The sequence below is a fragment of the Neovison vison genome, chromosome 6 (assembly GCF_020171115.1).
Source record: "Neovison vison isolate M4711 chromosome 6, ASM_NN_V1, whole genome shotgun sequence".
NCBI classification, from domain to species: Eukaryota; Metazoa; Chordata; class Mammalia; order Carnivora; family Mustelidae; genus Neogale; species Neogale vison.
The window spans coordinates 217204857-217231103 of NC_058096.1; the positions used below are offsets into that span (position 1 = coordinate 217204857).

Here is a 26247-nt window from a genome sequence, read left to right on the forward strand (position 1 = left end):
GGAATCTGTGTCAAAGGTTTGGGGGTGAGGCCAGGACATCCAATTCTGGAATTTGGGTGGAGAAATGAGGGTTTGGGGTAAGGCTGGGAATGCCATTTTGTCATCTGGTATGAGGCTGGAGGTGGGATGAGGATTCTTTTTTTTTTTTAAAGATTTTATTTATTTATTTATTTATTTATTTATTTATTTGACAGAGAGAGATCACAAGTAGGCAGAGAGGCAGGCAGAGAGAGAGAAGAGGAAGGGCTCCCTGCTCAGCAGAGAGCCCGATGCGGGACTCGATCCCAAGACCCTGAGATGATGACCTGAGCCGAAGGCAGAGGCTTAACCCACTGAGCCACCCAGACGCCCCTGGGATGAGGATTCTTTATTTAGACCTCAAAGGGAAGGCCTGGGATGAAGCTGGTACCTTCCATTGTTTCTAAGCCACTGGGATAAAGCAAGTGGGTGAAAATTTGGCATCAGGCTGGGACCCCTTCTGGGGGCCTGGGTGAGACAGAAAATATTTGATATAAAAAAGCTGTATAAAGGGGCACCTGGGTGGCTCAGTGGGTTAAGCCGCTGCCTTCGGCTCAGGTCATGATCTCAGAGTCCTGGGATCGAGTCCCGCATCGGGCTCTCTGCTCAGCAGGGAGCCTGCTTCCTTCTCTCTCTCTCTCTGCCTGCCTCTCTGCCTGCTTGTGATTTCTCTCTGTCAAATAAATAAAAATAAAATCTTTAAAAAAAAAAAAAAAGCTGTATAAAGCCTTAACTCCAGGGCCTGGGTGGAGGCTGATGGAGGCTGAAGGTTTGAATGGGGCTAACATCTGTTTTGAGGGGGCCTGTTAGGAGGAAAGGGTTTGGGGTAAGTCTGGGACCCCGAATTCTAAGGCTGGGTAGGAGTGACCCTTTTCCTCCACTGTGGGGTGGGGCAAGAAGGGCCCCCGCTCCCGACTTAAGGCTCCAGCCCTAGCCGGCCAATCAGCACTCGGCACAAACTTTCCCAACTCCCCCACCAGCTGTCAGCCACCCCCGCCTCCTCCAGCGAGCCCCGCCCGGCCGGGCGCGGGAGAGCAGGGCGAGGCCAGGGCGGGGTCTCCTGCAGTCTCCTGCCGATGCGAGTGGAGCCGGCCGCGGCGAGCGAGTGCCCGGAGCCCGAGGAGTCGCCGCGCCCCGTAGACGCCCCGGCCGGTCCCCGCCTTGCGTGTGGGCCCCGCCGGGATGGGGAGTCGCGGAGGCCCGGGCCAGCCGCGGACCGGCCTCTGTCTGCTTTTGGCCTCGCTGCAGCTTCTTCTCCGGACGCATGCGGGTGAGCCGGAAAGAAGGAGATAGGAGTAGGATCCAGAGGGCAGGATCTAGCGAGCTCCCAAAAGATGGGGTGGAGTCAGGAATGGGGGGCGTGCGAGGGGGGCGTGAGTGTAGCAAGTGGCTGGGGTGCTCTGTTGGGCGCGCGTAACCGACTCTGGGCAATTTGTGGATGTGACAGCTGGGGGGAGGGGGGATACGTGTGACCGAGTTTTACTGGTGGATGCCTTGGAGTGAATGCAATTTGTAGGTGTGTGTGTAGCAATGTGTGTGAGGCCATTTGAAGTGAAATTGTGTGTGGGAGTTGACGATTATGGTATGAATATGTGTGATGAATATGTGTGATCCCTAGCCAAGTCTGTGATTGTGAGTTGTGGGTGTGTCTGTGTAGGGCAGACTTAGAGAATAACCGTGTTACGCGTGTGATTGTCTTTGGGTGACCCGATGAGGGGTTCGGTTGTGATTTGGGGGTGTAAAAAGTGGCCCATGAGGACGCGAGCGGATGATTCTGGGGGTGATGCTGAGTGGGGACGAGTATGGGAGGGGGCTAATCGGGCATTCAAAGTTTCCTTTGCATCGCCCCTAATGGCTTCATCGTATTCTTCCTCTTCCTCCTCTGTCTCCAATTGGCGCGCCCCCACCTCCTCTGCCCCCACTTCTCCCCTCCCCCCACCCTGTTCTCCCCAGAGCCGCGATCAGCACCATGGACAGGGCCTCGGGAGGGCCGCGGTGAGGGGCGAGGCGGGGCGGGGCGCGGGGCGGGGCGGGGCGGAGCGCGGGCGGGGGCGGAAGTGGAAGTCCCCCCCCCCAGCTGAGCGAGCCGCGGGTGTTTTTCCTGAGGAATTTCTCAGGGGCCTCAAGGGGTCCCGGGGGCCGTCGGACGAGTGAGTCAGCGCTGACGCACGCCCAGCTGCGCGCTTCTGGCTGGACGCCGCGCTCCGCCCCACAGGGTTCGGGGTTGGGGGCGCCCAAGGGTTTGGGAAGGTCATGGTCCTTCAAGTGGCATCCCTGGTCTGAGAGAGGCTGGGCTTTAGGCACTTCTGGAAGTCCCTCCCTAATGTGAACTCAGCCCCCAACACACACACACACACACACACACACACACACCCCATCCTACACTTTCTCACTTTCTCTGGAGTCCATGGAGGTGCCTGTTCACGTGGATTGTCCCAAACTGGCCCATGTCCCATTCCCATGCTCACACATCCCCACAGTCGTGCAATCTCAGGCATCCATTCAGAATATAAGCCCTCGGGGACACCACGAATTTTTAAACACCGGTGCCCACGCCCCAGGCAACCCCAGCAGCCACCCGCCACAGGGTCACAGCCTTTGTCACCCTCCTACGCCTTGCAGCCCTGGCACAGGCTTCCACTGGTATCCACGCGACCCTGTCAGCATTCACAGCCAGTCACCCGCTTGCCGAGGTGGCCATACTCTCACGTATAACCACATTCCCTCATCTCCAGTCTCATCTGTTACAATCACAGACTCACCTGCTCACTGACAGGACCCGAGCCCACATGCATGTCCAGTCACTCACCGAACACCCGCACCTAATCTCCCCACTGGAGGTCAGATACTCGGCACACACCACACATCCACAGATCGCATGCTCAGCCATTCCCTGGTCCATATAGAGTCATGGACACACTTGCACGATCTCATGTACTTGTGCAATGGCACATACACTCACTCCTATGCTCTCCTACCTTTCTGAGGAGATCCCAACCTAGGGCCTGCCTGCCTCCCTTCATATCCTAGACCCCATCCAACATCTCCCTGGGGCCCTGACCAACACAGGGGAGAGTGTGGGGGAAGGTCAGGCTAGGTCCCTGGCCGACCCCCACCCTCTGGGCCTGCAGGCAGGACTCAATGCCTCTTGTGTGTCTTCTTGTCACAAAGCCAGCTATGAAAAGAAAGGGCAGTCAGTTTCTGAAAGGTCATTACAGAGGAGATACAAGATTGAAGCAGGAAACATTTGGGTTAGGTGCTGGGAAGGACTTTTTCAATGTGAATGAGCAGCTGGGCGAGAGGCTACCCCTTCCCACAGCATGGGGACAGGGGTCTGGGTGAGGGGAGAGCCACACTGCATGGGGTCATGGATCTCAGCTGTCCACTGGGCTGCAGCCTGGAGAGGGGGCAGCTGGGATGATCATTCTGTGGGGGAGTGACCCTTGTGGTTGACAGAGCCTGGGAGCTCAGATCTTAGTCCCAAGGGACTGTAACCCAAATACCTCTTAATAACAGCCCAGCCAGAGAACAGGCAATTAGAGTGGGGGCTGGTGGCAGCGGCAGAATTGGGAGGCGTGGATGGAGAGAGAGAGAGAGAGAAGGACGGGGAGAGTAATCTACACAGATATATATATATATATATATATATATATATATATGAAATACCAACAGACACAGGGAGAGAGTTAGGAAATAAGAGAGAAAGAGAGACACTGATTCAGAGTTGGACGCAGAGAGGAACCTGGAAAGACCAGCAGAGAAAGTGGGACAGAGAGAAAGGGCAGGGAGGGGGAGAGAAGAAAGAAAGAACAGGAGGTTGGGGGCAGGAGTGAGCTGAGGCTGGAATAGGGGTGTGTAAGTTTTGGAGAATGAAGGATCTGACCCAGGAGGAGCTGGATGGGGGTCCCTCATCCAAGCCCCTATCTCCCGCAAGTCTGGCCCCCCACCCTGACTCCCAATGGTGAGGTCAGCAGAAACTCCCCCTGGGTGAGGTCATGGGCGGATTTGACAGAACTGGCTTCTGCCAAGAGGTTGGGTCAGGGGGTCAGTGGGACAGTCTGTTGGGGGGAGGGGAGAGCAGGCAGGGGCTTTGGGCCCAGGGGAAGCTCCCACCCTCCCCGCTCAAACCATGTGGTTCCACTTAGCACTGGCCTGCTGTGTGGGGTGGGGCTGGTAGGATGGCCTGGTTTCGGATCTGGTTGGGCCAGACCAGTTCCTTTCCTGGGAGGAGAGTAACAGGGTCAGAGGGAGGAGGTCAGGAGGTTATTAGAGAGAGGTGGTCATAAGGAGGAGGCTAGAGAGGGTGATAAAATGGGGAGGTCACAGGTCAGATAGAGGAGACTGGGATAGGCAGAAGGAGGAGGTCATGGGTGATAGGGATCAAGGAGGAGGTCAGAAGGAAGAAGTCAGGAGAGGTCGTGGTGAAAGGGAGCAGATCGCGGGTGATGGTGGTCAGGGAGGAGGAGTTCAGAGGAAGTGGTGGTCAAAGGAGGAGGTTGGAGGGAGAAAGTGGAGGAAAAACACACAACACTGGGAGCCCCTCCTTTCCAAGTGGGTTTTCCCTGGCAGGGGGCTTCAGGCTGGGGAAGAAGCCCCAGGGAGTCAGTTGGTGTGGGGGAGTACAGAGAAGGGGACAGTCTGGCTCCGGGGCTCAGGCCAGGAAGCCTTGATTCATCCCAGAAGTAGGTCAGCATTTTTTTTTTTTTTCCCTCACCAAAAAAACCAAGGGGGTGGAAAAAAAAACAACCCAAACAGGAGTCAATAGGCTGATGAAGCTGGAACAGCTGTGGGGTGGTGAGGTGGACGCAGGTCCCAGGCCTGCTCCTTCTCCCGGACCCATAAACACGGCGGGAGGCTGAATTCCCCAAATCTGAGCTACTCACTTGAAGTGCTGGGTCTGTTTTAACTGCCCTGCACCCTGGCTTCTCTCTCCAGCAGGCCCTGTGGATGTGCTGAAGGCCCTGGGCGTGCGAGAGGGCCAGGCTGGGGTCCTCGAGGGGCCTGGCCTCTGCCCCCAGAGGGACCCAGAGGGTGATCGGGCATTCAGGGTTGGCAAGGCCAGTACACTTGGCATCCCCACGTGGGAGCTCTTTCCAGGTGAGTCAGGGCAGGAGGGGTGGGAAGGGGTCATTCTGGGAGCATGGGTCACTGCTAGACCATCTGAGATGCCCCTTTCCCTCTGCCCCTTCAGATGGGCCGTTTCCTGAGAACTTTTCCATGCTGATCACCCTGCGGGGCCAGCCAGCCAACCAGTCTGTCCTTCTCTCCATTTATGATGAGGGTGGTGCTCGGCAGTTGGGCCTGGCTCTGGGGCCAGCTCTGAGCCTCCTAGGGGACTCCTTCAGTCCCCTCCCCCAGCAAGTCAACCTCATGGATGGCGAGTGAGTATAGGGAAAGTTGGGGTCCAGAGAGAAGTGGGGTGAGAAGCACCCCCCACTGAGACTGTCCCCTTGCAGGTGGCACCGTGTGGCAGTCAGTGTGGATGGCAGGATGGTGACTCTGGTGGCTGACTGTGAGCCTCAGCCCCCCATGGTGGGCCAAGGGCCTCGATTCATTAGCACAGCTGGACTCACTGTGCTGGGGACCCAAGACCTCGGGGAGGAGACTTTTGAGGTAGGGCTTCAGTGATCGGGGAAACCGAGGCAGAGGATGGGTGGGAGTTTTGTCCACAGCCTGAATGTGGAGCAGATAGGAGAAGGGAGCTGTCCAGTGTGCATCTTCATGGTGTGCGAGATTGTAGAGTCACAGAATGATAATGCATGATGGCGCATACTTGACTTGTTGGGGGAGAGTAAGCTGGGGACACGGACGGCTCTGGTTGTTATGATGTGTAACTGTGTGTGGGGGGGTTGTGATGCTGGGTGCTGGCAAGGCGTGCCGTTGGGTGGCTGGTGACAGAGGTGTTTTTGGTGTGGTGACTGTGCTGTGTGTGGTTGTGATACGTGTCCCCTCCCGGGGGCCGGGGGCCACATCCGTCCTGTTCTTCTCCTTAACCCCAAAGCCGGGAAGGGCACCTGGCACGTATTAAGGGTCACCATGTGCCTGAGAGCAAAGGAATAATGTGCCTCTGATGAGACAAATGTTGTGGGGTGTGGTTTGCCGTTGTGATTTGGCGTGACCTTCATAGACTCTTCCTACTCTCACTTTTGATGGGCAGAGGGATTGCCACTCCCTCCTTGTACTTAGGCTGCTCTGGTTAAAGGGAGCCTTGGTGCTTGGGATGGGGTGTCAGAGTCAGCCTGTGGCTCCCTTCCCTGACCCCCATCCTCTCTCCAGGGAGATATTCAGGAGTTTCTGATAAGTCCGGATCCCCTGGCTGCCTTCCAGGCCTGTGAGCGATACCTTCCTGGCTGTGACAGCCCGGACCCTACCACCACAGGGGTGAGTGAGGCACTTGTTCTGAGGTCACAGGCTGAGTCATCCCTGGCTCCAGGTCCCAGGAATGAGTGAATTCTGACCCCTGCCCTCAGAAAGATCCTAGGCATGAGTGACCCTGACCCAGGTCACATAACAGTGATTCCAAGCCCCAGATCATATGATTGACCTTAGGTCGCAGGGCTGAGTGAGCCCTGGCTTCAAAACATAGGACCAATGGGCCATGTGCCAGCATGGTCCCAGACGACAGAGTAATGGAGCCTCCATTGTGGGGCTCTGGACCTGATGGGGGTCATCTTCCCAGGTTCCCCAGGGTGAGCCAGAAACTCCTCCTCCTCGACGGAAGGGAAAGGGAAAAGGGAAGAAAAAAGGGCGAGGTCGGAAGGGGAAGGGCAGGAAGAAGAAGAACAAGGAAAATTTGACCCCAAGCCCACCTCCTGGCTCCCTGGAGAAAGAGGTAAGGGATCTGTGGTTACTCACCTCTGCTTTTTGCCTCTGACCTCTGGTCTCTGATTTTGCACTGATTGCTGGTGCCCAATCCAAGCTCTCTGCCTTTGGTCTCCAGTCCCTGACCTTGACTCTTCTCAGCTGACTCATAACTCTGTGTGTGTGTGTGTGTGTGTGTGTGTGTGTGTGTGTGGTGGGGGCTGGTACTGTCCTATGAGTTTTCCCATATCTGACCCCCAACATCCAGTTTTAAGGGCTGGAGGAAGGGGGCATACCCAGATGAGTACCTTATTGTTAAGGGGTTCTTGATGAAGGCTACTAAGGGCAGCCATTAGCTGGGGTGAATAATGGGTTCATTAGTTAGAGCATCATTGTTTGGGGTTGACTCATTGGGACCACTGGTGAGGGTTATTCATTGAGGGAGTCTAGTTTGGGGGCATTATTTGGCTTCAATGAAAGAGATTGATGCTTGGGGGGTCACTATAGGGATGTTGATTGAGGTCGATGTTTGGGAAGTTCCTAGATGAAGGTCATTGTTGGAAGTCATTGATAGAGACCACTGTTGGTGTTACTGGTATCACTGATTTAGGGTTAATGGTAGGAGGTCATTGCTAGGTATCATCAATTGGGAAGGCAGGTCATCCGTAGGGGACCACTGATTAAAAGGCATTTCTGGGGTCACCAACTGGAATCATCAGTTGAAAGGATGACTTTCAAGGGGTCCTGGTTGAGATAATAGGTTTGGGAGTCCTTGATGAGTTATTAGTTGGGAAGTCATTGATGGGTCATTGGTTAGTGAAATTACTGTTTGGGGGTCTTTGGTTGGGGAGTAAGAGTTGGTCTCACTCATGGGTGTTCATTGTTAGAGGATCGCTGGTTGGGGAATAATCAATTAAGGGGTCACTGGTGGGGCTTATTAGTTGAGGGGCCACTAGTTAGTGCTTATTATGGAGGAGGTCACTGGTTGGGGTCATTAGTTGGGGAGGTCACTGGATGGGAGAATAACTGGTTGGGGCCATTGACTGGGGGACCACGGGTGGGTCACTGGTTATGGGAGCAACTGCTGTGTGGTCAATGATGTGAGTTATTAGTTGGAGGAGTCTTTGGTTAAGTCCTTTAGTGGGGATCATTAGTCAGGGGTTATTGATGGGGGTCATTAATTGGAGTTACTGGAGTTAATAATGGGTCACTGGTTGTAGGAATAATTGGAGGCCATTAATAGGGGCTTGTTAGCTGGTGGGTCATCCTTGGTGCAGGCCATTGGCTGAGGTCCAGGCTGGGGAGAGTCATTGGTTGCACTACATCTGTTCTCAGCATCAGTGGAGAGAAAGAAATGACCACTCAGGCCTAGAAAAAGAACCCCTCCCCAACTCCTTCCTTAGTCCCAGCCCCTCACCTGGGCCTCTCCTACCCTCTTTGTGCCCTTGACCAAATTCCTCTGCAGCTGTCCAGGCTTCTCTGATTGAGGCCTGCCTGCTGACCACTGAGCTGTGCCTTGGGAGAAGACATATAGGATACGCTTCCAGGAGTCTGGCCCTGAGTACTAGACCTTGACTCTGATCTCCGGGCTCTGGAGCCAGTCCTACTCTGCCTTCCAGGTCTCCAGACCTGGCTCCCTCTTGCTCCTCTTCCACACTAGAAGCCTCCCCCTGCTGGCTCTTCTGGTCTAGTCAGCACATGTTTGCCTCCACTGGGCAGCCCCCTACCTTATACCTCTCTGGTGTTTTTTGGGAATCCTTTGTTCCCCTCCCCAGACTCGGCACTCCTAGGGGGCAGAGCCTGTCTCTTCTTTTTGTCTTTATTGGACTGAACCCCAGAACTGATACTCCTGTTCCTGTTGCAGACCTCCAGCGACAGCCTCAAAACAGAGACACCAGCTTCAACTCTGCCTCCGACTCCCACACCTTTGGGCATCACCACCACTGTGACCATTGCCCACAATGTCACCCTACCAGAGGTCAGTGGGAAGTGGACAGGGCTGGAAGGGAAAGTCCTGGGGCAGTGGTGGTGGTGGACAATGAGGAGGCCAGGGGCAAACTTTGGTCTGTTTCAATGTCCTCAGGGGGACCTGGACCCTGACAATGGAACCGAACTAAGAACACGGGAGACTAAGTTAGCCAAAGAGGACAAAGAAGGAGATGGCCCCACCATGGGCCCTGACTTCCAGGCAGCAGAACTGCCATCACAGCCTCAGTTCCACATCTTTCCTGTGAGTCTGAGGATTTGGGCTGTGGGGGGATGGGAATTGTTAGGGAGTCCTGCCTGGAGCTGCCTCCCACATTTTCTCTTATGCTTTCTTGTTATTTTGCCTAGAATGCCTTCCCACCACCCCACTGTAGTCAACAAATATTAGCACGATGCTAATGTGACAGGAGCTGTGCTAACGGATGGCTCTGTGGGTAGGACGGCACATTTGGCTTTCAGTCCAAGCAAGACGAGAAGCCACTTGAAAGGGAGCATGATCTGATCTGGAGCGTTCAATTCCTTCCGGCTGCTGAACAGCATATGGACTGTAGGGGGAGCCAGAGGGGCAGCAGGGAAACCAGTGGTCTATGCAACAACAGCCTGGGGACCAGGATGAGGGTGGTGGCAGTGGGGATAGAGAGAAGTGGACAGACTTGGGCCATGCTCCATTTTGGTCTTGCTACTGGAGATGAAGAAAGATGCAAGGATGACTTGGTAGGTGCATGCTGGCGCCTTTGAATAAAACGGAGAAGCCTAAAGGAAAAGCGGGTGCGGGGTGGGGGGGAGAAATCTTAAGAATCTCGTTTTGGGTGTGCTAAATTGGCAGCCCCTGCTTGGCACCCAAATGGAGATGTCAAGTGGGTGATAGCTTAGAAGATTCGGGAGTTCAAGGGACATGATCTAGGCTGGAGATAAGACTTGGAAATCAACACCAGAGTGATGCTGCCTTTAGCCAAGGGATTGGATAAGATTGCTTAGGAAAACAGTGCAGACAGGGAAGGAGCCAAGTTCTAGCCTTGACGTTGGACAGGAGAGGAGGGGAATAATCATAGCCAACTCACCCTGAGTGCTTGTTATGTTCTAACCATTGTTTTAATTTATTCTTCTTTCCATGGGATATATACAGTTATCATTCACCTACTGACTCTACAGGTGAGGCCATAGGAGTTGAATAAGTTGCTCCCCATCATCCAGGTAGTGAGAGGCAGCTCCAGGATTAGGACCCTGCAGGATGTTCCAAAGTCCACACTCTCCTCCTTGTTGATGGCCAGGACTCACATCTTTTTTTCTCTTTATTCCATTGCCTCAGAGTGCTGGAGAGAAAGGAGCAAAAGGAGAACCAGCAGTGATTGAACAGGTGAGGGGTCTGGGGCTAGAAGGAGGTGGAGGGGTCTGGGCTAGGGTGGGGATCACACTCATTTCTCCTTCAGGGACAGCAGTTTGAGGGACCTCCAGGAGCTCCAGGACCCCGAGTGAGTCATGGCTGCATTCCGCCCCTTTCCTTTCTCTTCTAGTTGGGGTGTTTGAGCCCCTGGGGTAAAGGGCTGGGGTATAATGTTGCCATATCATTAAAAGATTATTACATGTTTGAAGCTCACAGGATGAGTCAAAATAGGGGTTGGGATGTAAAGTGGGGGATAGATGTGGGTCAGTATAGTTTTGAGGGGTCAGAGAATGGCTCAGTGATGGGTAAGGAGGTGTGCATAGGGTCAGGGTCGGTGGTGGGTTAGAAGTTGGCTTGGCTCAAGATTTGCATTTCTTATGACTTTGGTTCCTCTGTCCTCAACAGGGGGTAGTTGGCCCCTCAGGCCCCCCTGGTCCCCCAGGATTCCCTGGAGACCGTGGTCTACCGGTAAGAAACTCCCTCTGGATTATATCCTTCTGGGAGGAGTGAGGTTTCAGGCTGTGAGGTGGAAATTGGGAACTCGTATGTCTGAATGTGGATCTGAGAGTCAGGGACTGAGGACATCATGCTGAAGATGGTATTGACCTAACCCATTCATCTCTCTCCCCATCTGTGAATTGTCACCCATCTTCTTTCTCTGGGGGCCTTCCCCTGCTTTTCTGTTCTGTCTGTCTCTATCCTTGAGTGTCTTTTCATCTCTTTCTCCCCATGTCTCTGTCTTTCTCTGTTGCCTCCATCCCTCTGCCTCCCTATCTTTCTCTCCTCCCTCTGTCTTTGTCTTTCCCTGTCCCCTTTTCTCCATCTTTCTACCTCTGTCTTCTGTCTCGCCATCTCTGCCACTTTTTATGACTCTCCCTCCTTCTCTCTGTCTTTCTCTTGCCTACTCTCTTTCTTGCTCTCCCTGCCTCTGTCTTTCTCCATCTTGCTCCCCTCTCCCCCTCCAACTCTCTTATCTCTGTCTATGTCCATCTCTCTCCCTCCATCCCCCTTTGTGTCTCTCCCTCTCTCAGGGTCCGGCTGGCCTCCCAGGAATCCCTGGCATTGATGGGATCCGGGGTCTACCAGGCACTGTGATCATGATGCCGGTAAGAGGGAGATAGGGTGGCACATCTTTGGAGGTTTAGTCCTGACCCGGGATGGGACCTCTCCTTGGGCTTCCCTCACGACTAGCTGCCCCCAGTTCCAGTTTGCAAGCAGCTCCCTCAAAGGACCCCCAGTCTCCTTCCAGCAAGCCCAGGCTCAGGCAGTACTGCAACAAGCTCAGGTGAGTAGAGGAGAATCAGGGACCAATAGGGGCTAATGGGAGGACATTGAGAGAGTGACAGGTTGGGAATAATGAAGGCTAGTCAGGAGGCAGGGGGGTATTTTTCTCCTGAAGATGCCTTTTGGAAGGGTGTTGGTATTTTTGGGAGACCTGATGTTCTGTTCCCCTCCATCTTTCCAGCTGTCTATGAAAGGTCCTCCCGGCCCAGTAGGGCTCACTGGGCGCCCAGGCCCTGTGGTGAGTAAGGAGTCTTTATGGAGGAGGGGGGGGATACCTCAGTGGAGGGGGAACCCTCCTTCTAACTCCATTACCTCATCTCTCTTCCTCCAAGGGTCTCCCTGGGTATCCTGGTCAGAAAGGAGAGATGGGAGAAATGGGGCCACAGGTGAGATTGGTGGGATGGGGACAGGATTGGATGGGAAGGACCTTCTCCCAGAGAAGTGCTATTTGAGGACAGTGATAAAGGGACTGAGGATAACTTTGTAATTATTGCCTTTCCTAGAGAATGATTTAAAGTAAGTCCTTCCTCTCCTTTTTCTTCCCCCTTTTTTTTTCTCTCCTAGGGTCCCCGAGGCCTTCAGGGACCTCTTGGGCCCCCTGGCCGGGAGGGAAAGATGGTGAGTAACTTGTAGGTCTTTAGGTCATCCCTCATCCGTCCCTCAACACCCAACATGCGCCTTGGCTTCTCGCCCCCAGCGCCTGCTGGTGTCATTGGTGGGATAAGGGCACTGAGAACAGAGAGTAAAGCTCTACTGAGTGTGTCACAAAGGCATCCGGCCAGGACACAGAGTCAAGGAGGACTTTCTAGATGGAATGATGCTTGAACTGAGATCTGAGGTATAACCAGGTAAATAGGAGAAAAAGGGTCTTCTAAGTAGAGGGAACAGCACGTGCAGAGGAAAAGACTGGTGCACTGAGGGAGATGATGAACAAGATGATTCCAGACAGTTTTAAATGCAATGAGGAACACAGAGCTGGACACTTAATGGAGACTGAAGATTTTAATTTTTGTGATGGTGGTGACATGGACTAGAGCAAATGGCCCGGAGGTAAAGACTAATGGACAGGTTCGAGATGTATTTGGGAGGTTAAACTGATACACAGAGAATCCGCCAGGATTCTGCAGGAGGAAAGTACTCAACAAACAGTAATAGGTATCTTGATGCTGTCACCTCCCTGATAGGGCCGCTCTGGAGCAGATGGTGCTCGGGGCCTCCCAGGGGACACAGGACCTAAGGTAGGTGATAAGGTCAGGACTGGGATGGGGAGGGTCTGTCAGATCAGGGATTCAGGGCTCAGGTGGTGTCTCTTTGTGCAGGGTGATCGGGGTTTTGATGGCTTGCCAGGGCTGCCTGGAGAGAAGGGCCAAAGGGTGAGTGTATGAGCTCCCTCCACCATACCAGGCCTCCTGATATCCACGGTACCCTCTCCACCCCCAGTATCAGAGGCTCCATCGCTGTGGGTGTGCTCTCATCCCATCCTTTCCTGGACCAGCCCCACGTTTCCACTCTGAACTCCCTCTGTTCTCAACTCCAGGGCGATTTTGGCCATGTGGGGCAACCCGGCCCCCCAGGAGAGGATGGTGAGAAGGTAAGTTTGGAGGAGACAGAATGGTCTAGAAGCTAGAAGGCCAGAATGAAGGTCAGAGAGAAATAGAATATTCAGGGGACAGGTGAGAGGCGTGTGTCATTAGCCTCGGTGGGGCTCCAAAAGGTACATGGAGAGCTGGGGGCTAGTACCAGAGTTAGTAGGTGAGACTCAGGATTACAGGTACAGGATTGGGGTCAGGGGCCTGGACTGAATCCCATGTGCTCATTCTGTTGATCACTGCCTCACGCTCTGACTCTGGGGTGCCTTGGAAGAGTCTCCCCAGACAAGGGAAGGTGGTTTTCTGAGTGTTCTGAGTGTTCTGAGTTTTCTGAGTGTTTCTCTTCCCCCCCTCACCAAGTGATGAATGCTTTCTTGCAGGGAGCAGAAGGACCTCCGGGGCCCACTGGCCAGGCTGGGGAGCCCGTGAGTATCAGGGACCTCTGGATCCTTTGCCTGGCACAGGGGAAGAAGTCACGATTCATGGGGCATCAGGGCAGTGATGCTGGAATAATGCTCCTACCTCCTTGCAGGGCCCCCGAGGACTGATCGGCCCTAGAGGCTCCCCTGGTCCCCTGGGACGGCCGGTGAGAATGTCACTTTCTGTCCACATCCCTGCTTGTCCTTTTCTCACCTCTGTCCCCTCTGCATGTCCATTTCTGTTACCTGGTTTCTCTGCCTGCTCATCTTTCTACCTGTGCCTCTCGGTGTCTCAGACTCAGGCTCCTGTGTGGTATCTGCCCGGGTCTCACACCCTCTCCTCCCCCAGGGTGTAGTTGGAATTGATGGTGCTCCAGGAGCCAAAGGAAATGTGGTACGTGTTCTGCCTTCTGACACTTAATGCTTTCTGATGCCCTGACTCCACGATCATCCATCCATATCCCTGTCCACTCTCATGACCCCTATTTCAACTTCACTGACACTTCAACACCATGACCCCTTCCAGCTTCACAGCACCTCCCCTTTCTCCGCAGGGTCCTCCAGGAGAACCAGGCCCTCCAGGACAGCAGGGAAATCCCGGGTCCCAGGTTTGAGCTATCATTTTCAATAATTGGGGGTGGCAGTAGTCAGCTAAGGTCATAGACCACTCTCAGCCTTTCCACTTCCCAGCTCACTACCCATTTTTGCCTTCATTACCCGCCCCCTTTTTTTTTTTAAAGAGAGAGAGCAAGAGGTGGAGGGACACAGAGAGAGAAAATCTTAAGTAGGCTCCATGCTTAGCATGGGACTCAATCCCACAACCCTGAGATCATGACCCAAGCTGAAATCAAGAGTCAGACACTCAACAAACTGAGCCACCCAGGTGCCCCACATTTACCTCTTTTTTTTTTTTTTAAGATTTTATTTATTTATTTGAGAGGTGGAGAGAGAACACAAGTAGGCAGAGCGGCAGGCAGAGGGAGAGGGAGAAGCAGGGTTCCTGCCAAGCAGGGAGCCCGATGTGGGGCTCCATTCCAGGACCCTGGGATCATGACCTGAGCCGAAGGCAGAGGCTTAACCCACTGAGCCACCTGGGTGCTCTCACCTTTACCTTCTTTTTTATGCCCCTAGGGACTCCCTGGCCCTCAGGGACCTATTGGCACTCCTGGGGAGAAGGTGAGTGACAGCCCCACCCACAACCACCCTTTCCTATCTTCTTCCTTCGACTCTGTCTGCAGGAAAAGCTCCCCCACTAGGACCCTTTTATTAGCCCTGGGTAATGATAAATTGTAACATTCCTTAAACAAGCCCAGAGTTTAAAAAATATTGTTGGGGGGAAGGGTTGGTTGGGAGAAACAGAAATCCACCAAAGCTAGATCACATAAGGGGATACTCTCAGAATTTAGGGGAACCCACAGATGCCAGTCATCACAAATATTAGTAAGACCCAGGGGCCAGGAGAGCCCTTTCTCTGGGGGTCTGTGGTGTCATCTTATTCCTGTGCACATCTGTTCCATCTCCCCCAGCAGACAGGCTTCTTTCTCCACATATCTTAGTCTGTCCTCACTCTCAGGTTCTATTTCTACACAATTTAGTGCTGCTTTAATCACAATTTCCGCCCCTAGCTCCTTCTGACCTTACAGTTTCTTTACCCAAATTCATCTGATTGTAGTTTCTATGAAGTGAGGTGTTGCTTACCTCAAAATTTCAGAAGAAAATCTAATCGGCTTAGTTGGGCCAAGGGGCCGACTTCTGGACCTATTCACTATTTGTAGAACATAGGGGGTCACTCCATGCCTTCCTGGGCTCACCTCTCATCAGATGAAGACAGAGGCACTTCTAAAGAAAAGGATGTGGCTAAGGAGCCTCCCCCCACTATTTGTTTGTTTTTTTACCCCTCCACACTGTTTTTACCTCCTTTGTCTAAACCCTCCCAGAGATGGAGGATTTCTGAGGCTCAGAGAGGGAAGGGGACTTACCCAGGGTCACACAGCAAGTCTGGGCAGAGCTAGGAAGAAATTTCCTAGCTTGTGGGATATGCTTGTTCTGTTACCTTGAGTAGCTGCCGGTCTGAGTAAGGCTGTTCCTGGTGAGATGCCAGACTCCCCATACTGTTCATTTTCTTTCAGGGTCCCCCTGGGAACCCAGGAATTCCAGGCATTCCAGGATCTGATGGCCCTCCGGTGAGAACTGGGTGCAGGCCAAAGGAGGGAGAAGGAGGAGGCTTGGGAATTTGAATGGCAAATCTGTCTCTGATGAATTCTTTCCCCAGGGTCACCCAGGCCATGAGGGCCCCACCGGAGAGAAAGGGGCCCAGGTGAGTGGCCTGTAGAGAGACTGGGTTGGGGATGAGCTTGATAGGCAAGATTCACGAGGAGAGAGATGAGGGCACCAGGACCATGGAGCAGGGGAAGAACAGGATGGCACTGATCTTATCTCCATCTCAGGGTCCACAAGGGTCTGCAGGACCCCCGGGCTATCCTGGACCTCGGGGTGTGAAGGTACGTGATACTTGGTGCCTGCGAGTAGGGATGGGTCATTGGCATTGGGTCTGGGGAACCAGCTTCATGGGAAACGTGTGCATGTCTGGTGAGAGGTATCAGTTGGCTAGGAGAGGTGTGGTAGGAGTCGGGTTTCAATCTGAGTGACAATAGGTAGAATTATGTGCGTTACTTGGAGCTGAACAGCCGGGGAAGTATTGCAATGTAGCTGTCGCCTTGTAGTTGAGAATAGTTAGGCCTATTTGAGACATGACCCATTTCACTCTAAACACAGTCCAGGTCAGCACACCGTAGTGAGGCAGACAGTTGGGCTTTAATGCAAGCCCAGGGCCATGCAATCCTCAAGCACAGAAATAGCTCTACTATTGACCAAGGGTGGGGACACTGGAATCATATCTAATATAAATTTAGTTACGTTGTAGCAAGATTGGTACCTGTGGTCTAACAACAGAGTTTGCTGGTAGCCAAGAGGCAACTCATCACATTGTGGCTTTGTAGGCAAGCTCAGTTATACTATAACCAAGGAAGTGGCTCTATTATATTCAGCCACAGTGTCCTGTGGGTTGCCAAACTAAGAGTTACATTGTAACCAGGCATAATTATATATAGTTAAAAAACTATGTTGTAACTGAGTCTAGCTACATTGTAGCCAGGGTGGCCTAAGCTTGGTTGGATAATTGTGGTCAAGTGAACCCCTTGTGACTGGAGATAGTCATGCTATTGTCAAAACAGTTACATTGTATTTAAGTACAACTTCATTATGGACATTGAGCTCAGTTACATTGTGTCTCTCTGTGGCTGGAAACAGCCGTGCTATTGTCAAAACACAGTTACATTGTATCCAAGTACAATTTCATGATAGTCTCTGAGCTCAATTACATTGTATCTCTCTGTGGCTAGAGACAATCACGCTATTGTCAAAACATAGTTATGTTGTATCCAAGTGCAATTTCATGATAGTCTCTGAGCTCAGTTACATTGTATCTCTCTGTGGCTAGAGACAATCATGTTATTGTCAAAACACAATTATGTTGTATCCAAGTGCAATTTCATGATAGTGTCTGAGCTCAGTCACATTGTAACCAAGTGCAATTTTCATTGCAACCCAAGCCCAGGGTTTGGGCACCTGGGCTTGAACAGAGCAGCCTTGCTGTAGCTAAGCACAGAGTCGCCTTGTTGCCAGGCACAGAGTCGCATTGTAGCCAGCACAATGGGGAACATTCCTTTGCCTTTAGAATGAGACTGGGGCCTGGAATGTTCATCCTCTTTCTCCTGCCAGAAGGAACTGTGGACACAGTGTCCCCGGGAGATTGGAATCAATTACTCGGAAATTTGGCCTTCCCTGCACACCCCCACACAGATGACCCTGGGAGGCTGCCAATGGGAAGAGGGGTGGAGAGCCAGCCTCTTGCACACCACACTAGCAGGCTTTGGAGAAAGGTCATTTCCTCTAAGGCTGCCCCCTTCCGCTCTTGTCCAGTATCCTTTTGGGACTGTCCTGACTTGTTTTGGGGCAGGGGACTGAGTTGGAGGGCCCTTCTTAAGCAGGGGAGGGACTTGAGATCTTTTTTATTTTTCAGGGTACCTCTGGCAACCGGGGCCTCCAGGGGGAGAAAGGAGAGAAGGTGAGAAGGGAGGGGGTTCCTGGTTGGGGGGAGCCCTAATAATGGAGCTCTTGTTGTATCCCTTCCCTGAAGCCCTGACCTCTGACCTCTGCACTTCCTCCCACCCAGGGAGAAGGTGGCTACCCAGGCTTCAAGGGCGATGGGGGGCTTAAAGGAGATCGGGTAAGATGCCTTCCAGATGAGGGATTTAGTGATTCTGGGGCACTTGGGGAAGCCAGTGAGGTGGGAGGATGCTGGGGCTAAGATAGGGGGCTGGAGGGACCAGGAGCAACACAGGATCTAATACCTCCTTTCTATTCCAGGGGCTCCCCGGACCCCCTGGACCCCGGGGAGAGGATGGTCCAGAAGGGCTAAAGGGGCAGGAGGGGCTGCCTGGCGAGGAGGGTCCGCCAGGCCCAGCTGGGGAGAAGGTGACTGGACCTTGGTCACCCTCTCCATTCTACTCCACAGCTTCCCATCCTGCAGCCAAGATACTCCCTGGCTCTTTGCCTTCTACCCTTGGCTCTTTTATCTTCAACCTCAGGAGGCTGCTACCACACTTACCATCTCTAATTTCTTAACTCAGCGTTACAGAGCAATTTCATGCACAGTATCTGATTTTATCCCCATAACCACCACAGGCAACAGGCATTTTTATCCCCATTTTACAGACAAGAAAACTAAGATTTGGAATAGAATAGAATGTGTTGCCCAGAGACATGCTCCTAGCAGGCAGGAGCCAAGATTTGAACTCATGTTTCCCTGAATCTCACCCTATTGCCCCTGTCACCATGTTCTAGCCATTCTGTCCTTTCTTTTCTGACCTTGAGGTTGCAATTTCTGACCTTTGTCCCATAACTTCTCTGCAGGGCAAGCTTGGGGTGCCAGGTCTCCCAGGTTATCCGGGACGTCCAGGCCCTAAGGTAAGAAGCTAAAGGGTTGGGAGTAGGCAAAGGCAACATTCAGATATTCAGGGCCAGGTTGTGGTCTAGGGGAGTGAGCTATCCACCCCTTGGGTCACTAAGAGATAGCAAAAGATGTGAGCTTTGGTATCAGATTTGGATTCAAATACCCACTCCTTACCTGCCTAGTGACCGTGGGCAAGTATCTTGAGCATACTTACTTCTTTGTAAAATGGAGATCCTAGTAGTCTTTATCTCATCAGTTTGATTATAATGACACTGATAATTTTGATAATAAAACTCTAGCATCCTTCTTATCTGGTGTGATTGAGGCTGGTTCAAACCAAGCCAGTAAGGAGGAGAATCACAAAAAAATACATATCTTGCAATACTGAATTATAACTTACAATAAAATGCACTTATATAAAAAGATACATTTGTCTGCCAATTTTTTAATGGATGAGGCTGCTGATTAGACAGGTCTTTCTGCCTAAGCCACACCCACATTACATCACTGAAGATTTATAGTTTGGGTTTATATAAAGTGGAACAGAAACTTGGACACTTGGGAAGGAATCCGAGCGCCAAATCCTTCCAGAGTTCCACACTTTTGTCATCTCCATCTGGCAGTTATCTTGTGCATGCCTCATCTGACGTGACTTTTTTTAGTGACTTCCCTTTTTATTGAGACTTTTCCATTTAACTTAGATTTGGTAGACATCTTTCTTTTCCTTTCTGCATCCCATCAGTTGTTGTAAACTTTCCTTAAGTCACATGACTCCAGTAGCAAGGGCAACTGACAAACAGATTGGCGAGTAAACTCAAGGCACCATACCTAAGAACAGAACTCAACCGATTGGAGCAGGAGTTCAGGGAGTTAGAGCAAAGCCTCTTTGCCAAGACCAGTCCATGTGTTTTGGACAGCGAGCAACACACGACAGAAGGCATGATGTGTTGTTTAAGTTGAGGTTGTTGTCTTAGCTGTTATAACAAAAATACTTTAGACAGCGTGGCCTAGACAACAGAAATTTATTTCTCACTGTTTTGGATGTTGGGAGTCTGAGATCAGAGTGCTAGCGTGGTTGGATTCTGGTGAGGACTCTCTGGTTTGCAGACAGCTGTCTTCTCTCTGTGTCCTCGAATGGTGGGGTTGGGGCGGGAGAGGGGGACAGAGGGAGAAAGAGAGACCGGGAGAGAGAGAAGGGGACAGGGAAGGAGGGAAAGAGAGAGAGAGAGAGATCTAGTCTCCTTTTCTTTCTTTCTTTCTTTCTTTTTTTAAGATTTTATTTATTTGACAGACAGAGACCACAAGTAGGCAGAGAAGCAGGTTGAGGGGGAGGGAAGCAGGCTCCCTGCTGAGCAGAGAGCCCGATGGGGGGCTCGATCCCAGAACCCCAGGATCATGACCTGAGCCAAAGGCAGAGGCTTTAACCCACTGAGCCATCCAGGCGCCCTGAGTCTCCTTTTCTTATAAAGACACAGATCTGGGGTGCCTGGGTGGCTCAGTGGGTTGAGTGTCCTCCTTTAGCTCAGGCTGTGATCCCGGAGTCCAAGGATCGAGCCCCATCTCTTAGCAGGGAGTCTGGTTCTCTGTCTCCCTCTGGTCCTCCCCCCTGTTCATGCTCTCTCTCTGTCTTCCGATCACTCTCTCTCAAGTAAATAAGTTAAAAAAAAAAAAAACTTTTTAAAGACCCTGATCCACTTCATGAGGATTCCACTGTCACCACCTACTAACCTTCCAAAGGTCCCACCTCCAAATGCCATTCTTCAGCATAGGGCTTCGACATATGGATTTGAGGGGACACAAATATTTGGTCCATAGCAGTCAGTAATAATCAGCCTGAAGAATGACAACTAATGTGTCATAAACACTTACTGTATGCCACACGCCACATACACTTTCTATACGTTATCCTAGTTAAGCCTCACCAAAACCTTGTGAGGGAGGTATTATTGGTATCCTCAGGCTACAGGTAAGGAAACTGATGCTCCGAGAGGGTAAGCCATTTGTCCAGGGCCACACAGCTAGTCTAGTGATAGGTCTGGGATTCAAAATATGGTGAGGGGTGGGAGGAGATAGCAGAGCCTGTGATGTCCTCCCCTGGGTGGATGGAGGGTGCCTCGAAGATGGGCAGGACAGCATGGGCTGCAGCCAGTTAGTTAACAAATATCAAGTAAGCTCCGACTATGTACCAGGTTGAGGGGAATAAGACCAGAGCAGCGTATCCTAGCAGAAAAACCAGACAATGAGTAAATAGGCAAGTGAATGAATTTTTTTCTTTTAAAGATTTTATTTATTTATTTGACAGAGAGAGAGACAGAGATCACAAGTAGGCAGAGAGGCAGGCAGAGAGAGAGGGGAAGCAGGCTCCCTGCTGAGCAGAGAACCCTATGCGGGGCTCAATCTCAGGACCCCGAGATCATGACCTGAGCTGAAGGCAGAGGCTTAACCCACTGAGCCACCCAGGTGCCCTGAACAAGGTTGTCTCAATATAAATATTTTGGGAAAACAAAATAGGACAATGTGATAGACGGCAAGTGACTTGGAGGGTGTGGTGGTCAGGACGGTGGCAGAAGGCTTCTCTAAGGAGTTGACATCTAAATGAGACCCAAAGGATGAAGAATAGCTCTGTCTGTGGGGACCTGAGAGAAGAGCAGTTTAGGCAAAGGAAAGAGCCAGTGCAAAGGCCCAGAGGCAGGAGTGAACCAGTGTGCCTGATAGCATGGAGGGGCCAGTGTGGCGGGAGTGGAATGCGCAAGGGCTGAGGATAGGGAAAGAGGAAGCCTTGGAGGAAGATGGGGCTGGAAGGACCAAAGAAGCTTCTGGAAAGGATGAAGGGTGAGGGGTCAACTTTACTCACCACCCACTTTTTTTTTTTTTTAAAGATTTTATTTATTTACCAGAGAGAGGGAGAGAGCGAGCACAGGCAGACAGAATGGCAGGCAGAGGCAGAGGGAGAAGCAGGCTCCCTGCTGAGCAAGGAGCCTGATGTGGGACTCGATCCCAGGACGCTGGGATCATGACCTGAGCTGAAGGTAGCTGCTTAACCAACTGAGCCACCCAGGCATCCCTCACCACCTACTTTTTACCCACAACTTTTCTCTCTGATTCTCTCAACTCAGGGATCTACTGGCTTTCCTGGGCCTCTGGGACCATTAGGAGAAAAAGGGAAGCGGGTGAGTCGTGATCCAGGGGTGAGGGGAGAGGGTAGGGCTTGGCGAGGGGAATGACATGTGTGGCTCTGCGGGACAGTGGGGAGGCCCCTGGGTGGCTGCATGTAAGCCTAGAAACATATGTCTGCACACATACCCACATACATGGCACAGGGCCCACGTAGGTGACCCCACCTGGCATCCCTGCCCACATGCTTGCATGTGCCAGTGGGCACACGCCTCACAGTGTGGATCAGAAGGGATCTGGGGGGGGCAGCCTGTGGGCCTGTGGTCAGCAAGGACACGGGCCTGCACGTGTGTGACCGCAGATGTAAATGTGTGTGTGTGTGTGTGCGAGGGTGGGGACATGTTCACAGGTGCCCGAGTGTCTGCAGACACGTGCATGGTGGGAGTGTGGCCACTGTGTCTGTGGACACGGTGTCTACACACAAGAATCTGCATGTACGGCTGTGCTTATAAGGACCGTGTCCTCCTGTGAATCCGTGTGTGCATGTGTTTACGTTGAGTGTGCACATGTGCAAGGAACAGATTGCATGGGGAGCTCCAGGTGTCGATCCGAGGCTGTGGGTCACCCAACGTGTGCTGCTGCCGCATGAAGTCTGTGATAAGTGGGTGTCCTTCTGGGCGGACACACCTGGGTTTGGACCCTGTAGATGCATTCACAGATGTAACTGGGTGTCTGTGATCTTCGCACGGTGTGTGTGTGTGTGAGAGAGAGAGAGAGAGAGAGAGAGAGAAAGGCTTGTGAATAAACGTGCAGCAGACCTCTTTCTGGGTCTGTGCCTGGAAGCATTTGTGTGTGTCAGATCTGCAACGTCGCTTTCTTCTGCTTCCCCCTCACCTGATTTATTTTCCAGGGGAAGGCAGGGCAGCCAGGCCTGGAAGGAGAGCGGGGACCACCAGTAAGAAGATGGCTCCCCCATTCTGCCTGGCCTGGGGGAGGGGGCGGGGCTGGAGGGAGGGGCTGTAGGAGGAGAGGCGAGGGTGGGGGGGTGAGGGGGGAGGTTATGCTGGTAGGCAGGGAAGAGGGTTAGGGTTCTGTTGGTGTCCCTGGGCGGGCAAGAAGGGATCCCAGAGGGAGGGGCCCAGAGGACTCGGGTTCACCTCCTAGCTTCCCCCACCCTCTCGCTTCTAATCTTTGCTTCTTTTCTACTCAGGGCTCCCGCGGAGAGAGGGGGCAGCCAGGTGCCACTGGGCAACCAGGCCCCAAGGTATGGGCTGGTGGGTGATCAGGCCCCCACGTGGGCCCCCTCGCCCAGGCTTCCCGATGTCCTCCGGAAGCCCTCCCAGTTGGGTCTGTCCTGCAGCCTGAATCTTATGCACTGTGTCCTAGGGCGATGTGGGCCAGGATGGGGCCGCTGGGTTCCCAGGAGAAAAGGTGAGTGTGGGTGTTTCTGGATGGGAGACAAACCCAGGAGGGAGGGAGGCATTGTGACACGGTGGAAGGAACAGCCTCTAAAGTTGGGAGCTGTGAGTTTAAGTTCCAGCTCTGCCACTTGCCTGCTGTGTGACTTTGGGGAAGTCACTCAGCCTCTCTGGGCCTTGTTTTCTCCCTCTGTGAAATGGGAATAAACGCAGTCCCCGCCGCAAAGGGCTGCGGTGACACGGGAAATGACTGAGTGTGTGTCACGGGTCTGGCTCCATGCCCGGTGTGCACCAAGTGTTCAGTATGCTTGTCCGAATGCGGGGCTCCACGGCCAGGCAGGAGGGGTGAGGCTGTGGTTTCTGGTTCCATTTCAGGGCCTCCCAGGTCTGCAGGGCCCTCCTGGATTTCCTGGGCCAAAGGGTCCCCCTGTAAGTGAGTGCACCCTGCCTGGGGGTGGCCTGGAGGGGGTCCAGGGCGTGGGAAGACTGCTTAGTCAGGGCTTGTCTCTGTCCCACCTTGTTCTCAGGGCCCCCAAGGGAAAGATGGGCGTCCTGGGCACCCTGGTCAGAGAGGAGACTTGGTGCGTAGCCTCTGGACTTTTGACCCCTGACCCCGTTAGGCTCTCTAGTTCTTCCTCCCGTGGGACGCCCCTTTTAATTTTTCTCCCCAGGGCTTCCAAGGTCAGACAGGCCCACCTGGACCGGCTGGTGTCGTGGGTCCTCAGGTCAGAATGGACCCCACAGGTCTTCCCAGTTTTGCACCAGTTGGGAGATATCTGGGGGGAAGCGCATCCCAGACGGCCCCCTCCCCCATGCTGGGCCACCTCCGTTCAAGATAAGCTTATCTTCCTTCCTCTTCAGGGGAAGACAGGAGAAGCAGGACCTCTGGGGGAGAGGGGGCCCCCAGGCCCTCCTGGACCTCCTGGTGAACAAGGTCTTCCAGGCCTGGAAGGCAGAGAGGGTGTCAAGGTGAGATGCTACCCCCCTGGAAAATCTCAAGTTGAGTGGCCCCAAAGGTTCCCCAATGGGCCCATGCCACCCCAAGGCTCAGAATCACCCCCAGATTCACAGACTAGGAGGAAACACCCCTTCTCTGGAGCCTGACCTTCCTCCTCTGCCCTCCTGCAGGGGGACCTAGGGCCACCGGGACCTCTTGGGAAGGAAGGACCACCTGGTCCCAGGGGCTTCCCCGGCCCCCAAGGAGCCCCTGGGGATCCAGTGAGTATCCTTTGTGCCCCCCCCCCCTCCACAAACGTACCTGGCTGGACTCTGAAGCAGAAAAGGAGAAGGGTGCTCTGGGGAGGGACATGGTGGTTGCATCCTGGGTGGGGACACCATGAAAGTAAAGGAATGACAGCAGGCGGGACCTGGAGGAGATAGACCCCTGACCTTCAGTGGCCAGGAAGAAGTGGGGAACTGTGAGCCCCCAGAAGGAAGACAGGACCTGGGCACACCCTTGGGCATCTCTTAACTGAATCATCTCCTCCCTCAGGGACCTATTGGCTTAAAGGGTGACAAAGGCCCCCCGGGCCCTGTTGGAGCCAATGTAAGTATAAGCCCATCTGCTGGGTGGGGGACAGGGTGGCGGTGCCTTGGGGCATCTGGGGAGCTGGACATTGCCATGATTAAGTCCCCTATCCTGGGTGTCAAACAGGCTCACACCCATGACCTCAGTTTTCTCACCTGTGACATGGCCCCATCTGTGAGATGATCTATCCCACACTTACTTACCTGCATGCCAGACATCAACAGATTAAAGACCTCCTTTCTCTGGAGCTTATTTCTAGTTGGGGAGATAAGGAATCAGTGGCATGAACAGCACGGAGAAGGGGGGGTAGGGAGAGAGCCGCTGAAATGAGCTGCTCAAGGAAGGCCTCCTGAGAAGGTGTTATTGGAGATGAGACCTGAAGGAGGTTTGGGAGGAGCCATGTGGGTATATAGGGGAAGAGCGTTCCAGGCAGTGGGACTAGCATGTGCAAAGGCCCTGGGGCTGGAGTGTGCGCAGCATGCTGGAGGAAACGGTGGGACCAGTGTGGCTGGAAGGAAGGGAGCGAGGGGGTCAATAGGAGGCAGAGAGGGCAGGAGGTAATGGGGCAGGTTGTGCAAGGCCTGGGCGTTACCAGGAGGATTTCCCATTTCGTGAGTGAGCTGGAAGCTGTGGAGGGTGGTAAGCAGGGGGATGTGTGTGCCCTGACTCGGGTGTCCCTCTGGCTGCTGTGGGGAAGGGCACAGAGTGGCCAAGACAGCAGTATTGACCTGACTCAATGCCAGGCAGCTTGAAAGGCCTCTATCAGTGAGAACTACTTTCGCTATTTCCTGACCCTTTACCCCTGTTTTCAGGGCTCCCCGGGGGAGCGGGGTCCACTGGGCCCAGCAGGAGGCATTGGGCTTCCTGGCCAAAGTGGAGGCCAAGGCCCTGTTGGCCCTGCAGGCGAGAAGGGGTCCCCGGTGAGTGCCTGCCCATTACATTCCTCAAGCATCCTCAGGACTCCACATACCAGGACCTTTCCTCTGCCCTGACTCCTGACATACCCCCATCTACTCCCCCATCAGGGCGAGCGTGGCTCCCCTGGCCCCACAGGCAAAGATGGGATCCCAGGCCCCCTGGGGCTTCCTGGACCCCCTGGAGCTGTTGGTCCTTCTGGCGAGGATGGGGACAAGGTAAGCGTTCACAGAGAGGGCAGGACTCAGGGGCTCAGGGTACAGAGAGTCCAAGTTGGTCCTCCCTCATGCTCTTTCCCCTGCAGGGGGAAGTGGGTGCCCCTGGTAACAAAGGGAGCAAAGGTGACAAAGGGGATGCGGTGAGTGTGGGGCCCCAGGGAAGGAGGTGGTCCTGGGGGAAGGCAGAGGGGCGGGGTGGGTGGGGTGGGTAGCTGGGATCCCGAGAGAATGGGGAGGGAGCTGAGGTGGTTACCCCCTCCTCTCCCTTTCCTTGATGGCATCATTTTCTGTCTGTGACTCTGGGAGGCTCTGAGGCATCACATTCCAGCTTCCCCCAGGACTTCAGCCACTGTGCCTACTGTCTGTCTGTGAGCCAGCTCAGTCCCTGGAGGGACTTCTGGGGAAAAGTCCTGATGAGCCAAGCTCAGGATGATGTCTGTGTCTGACCCCATCAGTTGATGGCTAGGAAGACAGGGCTGTGGGGGAAGCAGCTGTTGCTTCCTGGTGGGTGGAGTGGGAGGGAGTGATTGTCATCTTGAGGGTTCTCCTAATCTTGAAC

General features: G+C 53.3%; 1 protein-coding gene across 2 annotated transcripts in view; it reads left to right on the forward strand.

Moving 5' to 3' along the window:
- The first annotated feature begins 1151 nt into the window (after positions 1-1151).
- Positions 1152-26247, forward strand: part of COL5A3 (collagen type V alpha 3 chain) — a 37193-nt gene continuing 12097 nt past the window's right edge. Inside the window, exons 1-44 of one of the 2 annotated variants that reach the window (XM_044254258.1) lie at positions 1152-1288; positions 4954-5115; positions 5210-5399; positions 5475-5631; positions 6295-6399; positions 6698-6850; positions 8684-8797; positions 8903-9049; positions 10115-10162; positions 10236-10277; positions 10595-10657; positions 11221-11295; positions 11391-11474; positions 11655-11711; positions 11806-11859; positions 12038-12091; positions 12658-12711; positions 12793-12846; positions 13011-13064; positions 13443-13487; positions 13595-13648; positions 13831-13875; positions 14036-14089; positions 14613-14657; positions 15611-15664; positions 15754-15798; positions 15929-15982; positions 17563-17607; positions 17716-17769; positions 17910-18017; positions 18456-18509; positions 21612-21665; positions 22520-22564; positions 22820-22873; positions 22996-23040; positions 23403-23456; positions 23555-23608; positions 23699-23752; positions 23889-23996; positions 24156-24245; positions 24520-24573; positions 25368-25475; positions 25581-25688; positions 25775-25828. In XM_044254258.1, coding sequence (XP_044110193.1) covers positions 1201-1288; positions 4954-5115; positions 5210-5399; positions 5475-5631; positions 6295-6399; positions 6698-6850; positions 8684-8797; positions 8903-9049; positions 10115-10162; positions 10236-10277; positions 10595-10657; positions 11221-11295; positions 11391-11474; positions 11655-11711; positions 11806-11859; positions 12038-12091; positions 12658-12711; positions 12793-12846; positions 13011-13064; positions 13443-13487; positions 13595-13648; positions 13831-13875; positions 14036-14089; positions 14613-14657; positions 15611-15664; positions 15754-15798; positions 15929-15982; positions 17563-17607; positions 17716-17769; positions 17910-18017; positions 18456-18509; positions 21612-21665; positions 22520-22564; positions 22820-22873; positions 22996-23040; positions 23403-23456; positions 23555-23608; positions 23699-23752; positions 23889-23996; positions 24156-24245; positions 24520-24573; positions 25368-25475; positions 25581-25688; positions 25775-25828 — 3294 coding nt within the window. In that variant the 5' untranslated portion in view covers positions 1152-1200. The remainder of the gene's footprint in view (positions 1289-4953; positions 5116-5209; positions 5400-5474; positions 5632-6294; positions 6400-6697; positions 6851-8683; positions 8798-8902; positions 9050-10114; positions 10163-10235; positions 10278-10594; positions 10658-11220; positions 11296-11390; positions 11475-11654; positions 11712-11805; positions 11860-12037; positions 12092-12657; positions 12712-12792; positions 12847-13010; positions 13065-13442; positions 13488-13594; positions 13649-13830; positions 13876-14035; positions 14090-14612; positions 14658-15610; positions 15665-15753; positions 15799-15928; positions 15983-17562; positions 17608-17715; positions 17770-17909; positions 18018-18455; positions 18510-21611; positions 21666-22519; positions 22565-22819; positions 22874-22995; positions 23041-23402; positions 23457-23554; positions 23609-23698; positions 23753-23888; positions 23997-24155; positions 24246-24519; positions 24574-25367; positions 25476-25580; positions 25689-25774; positions 25829-26247) is intronic. The other variant, XM_044254259.1, reaches the window with a different exon arrangement.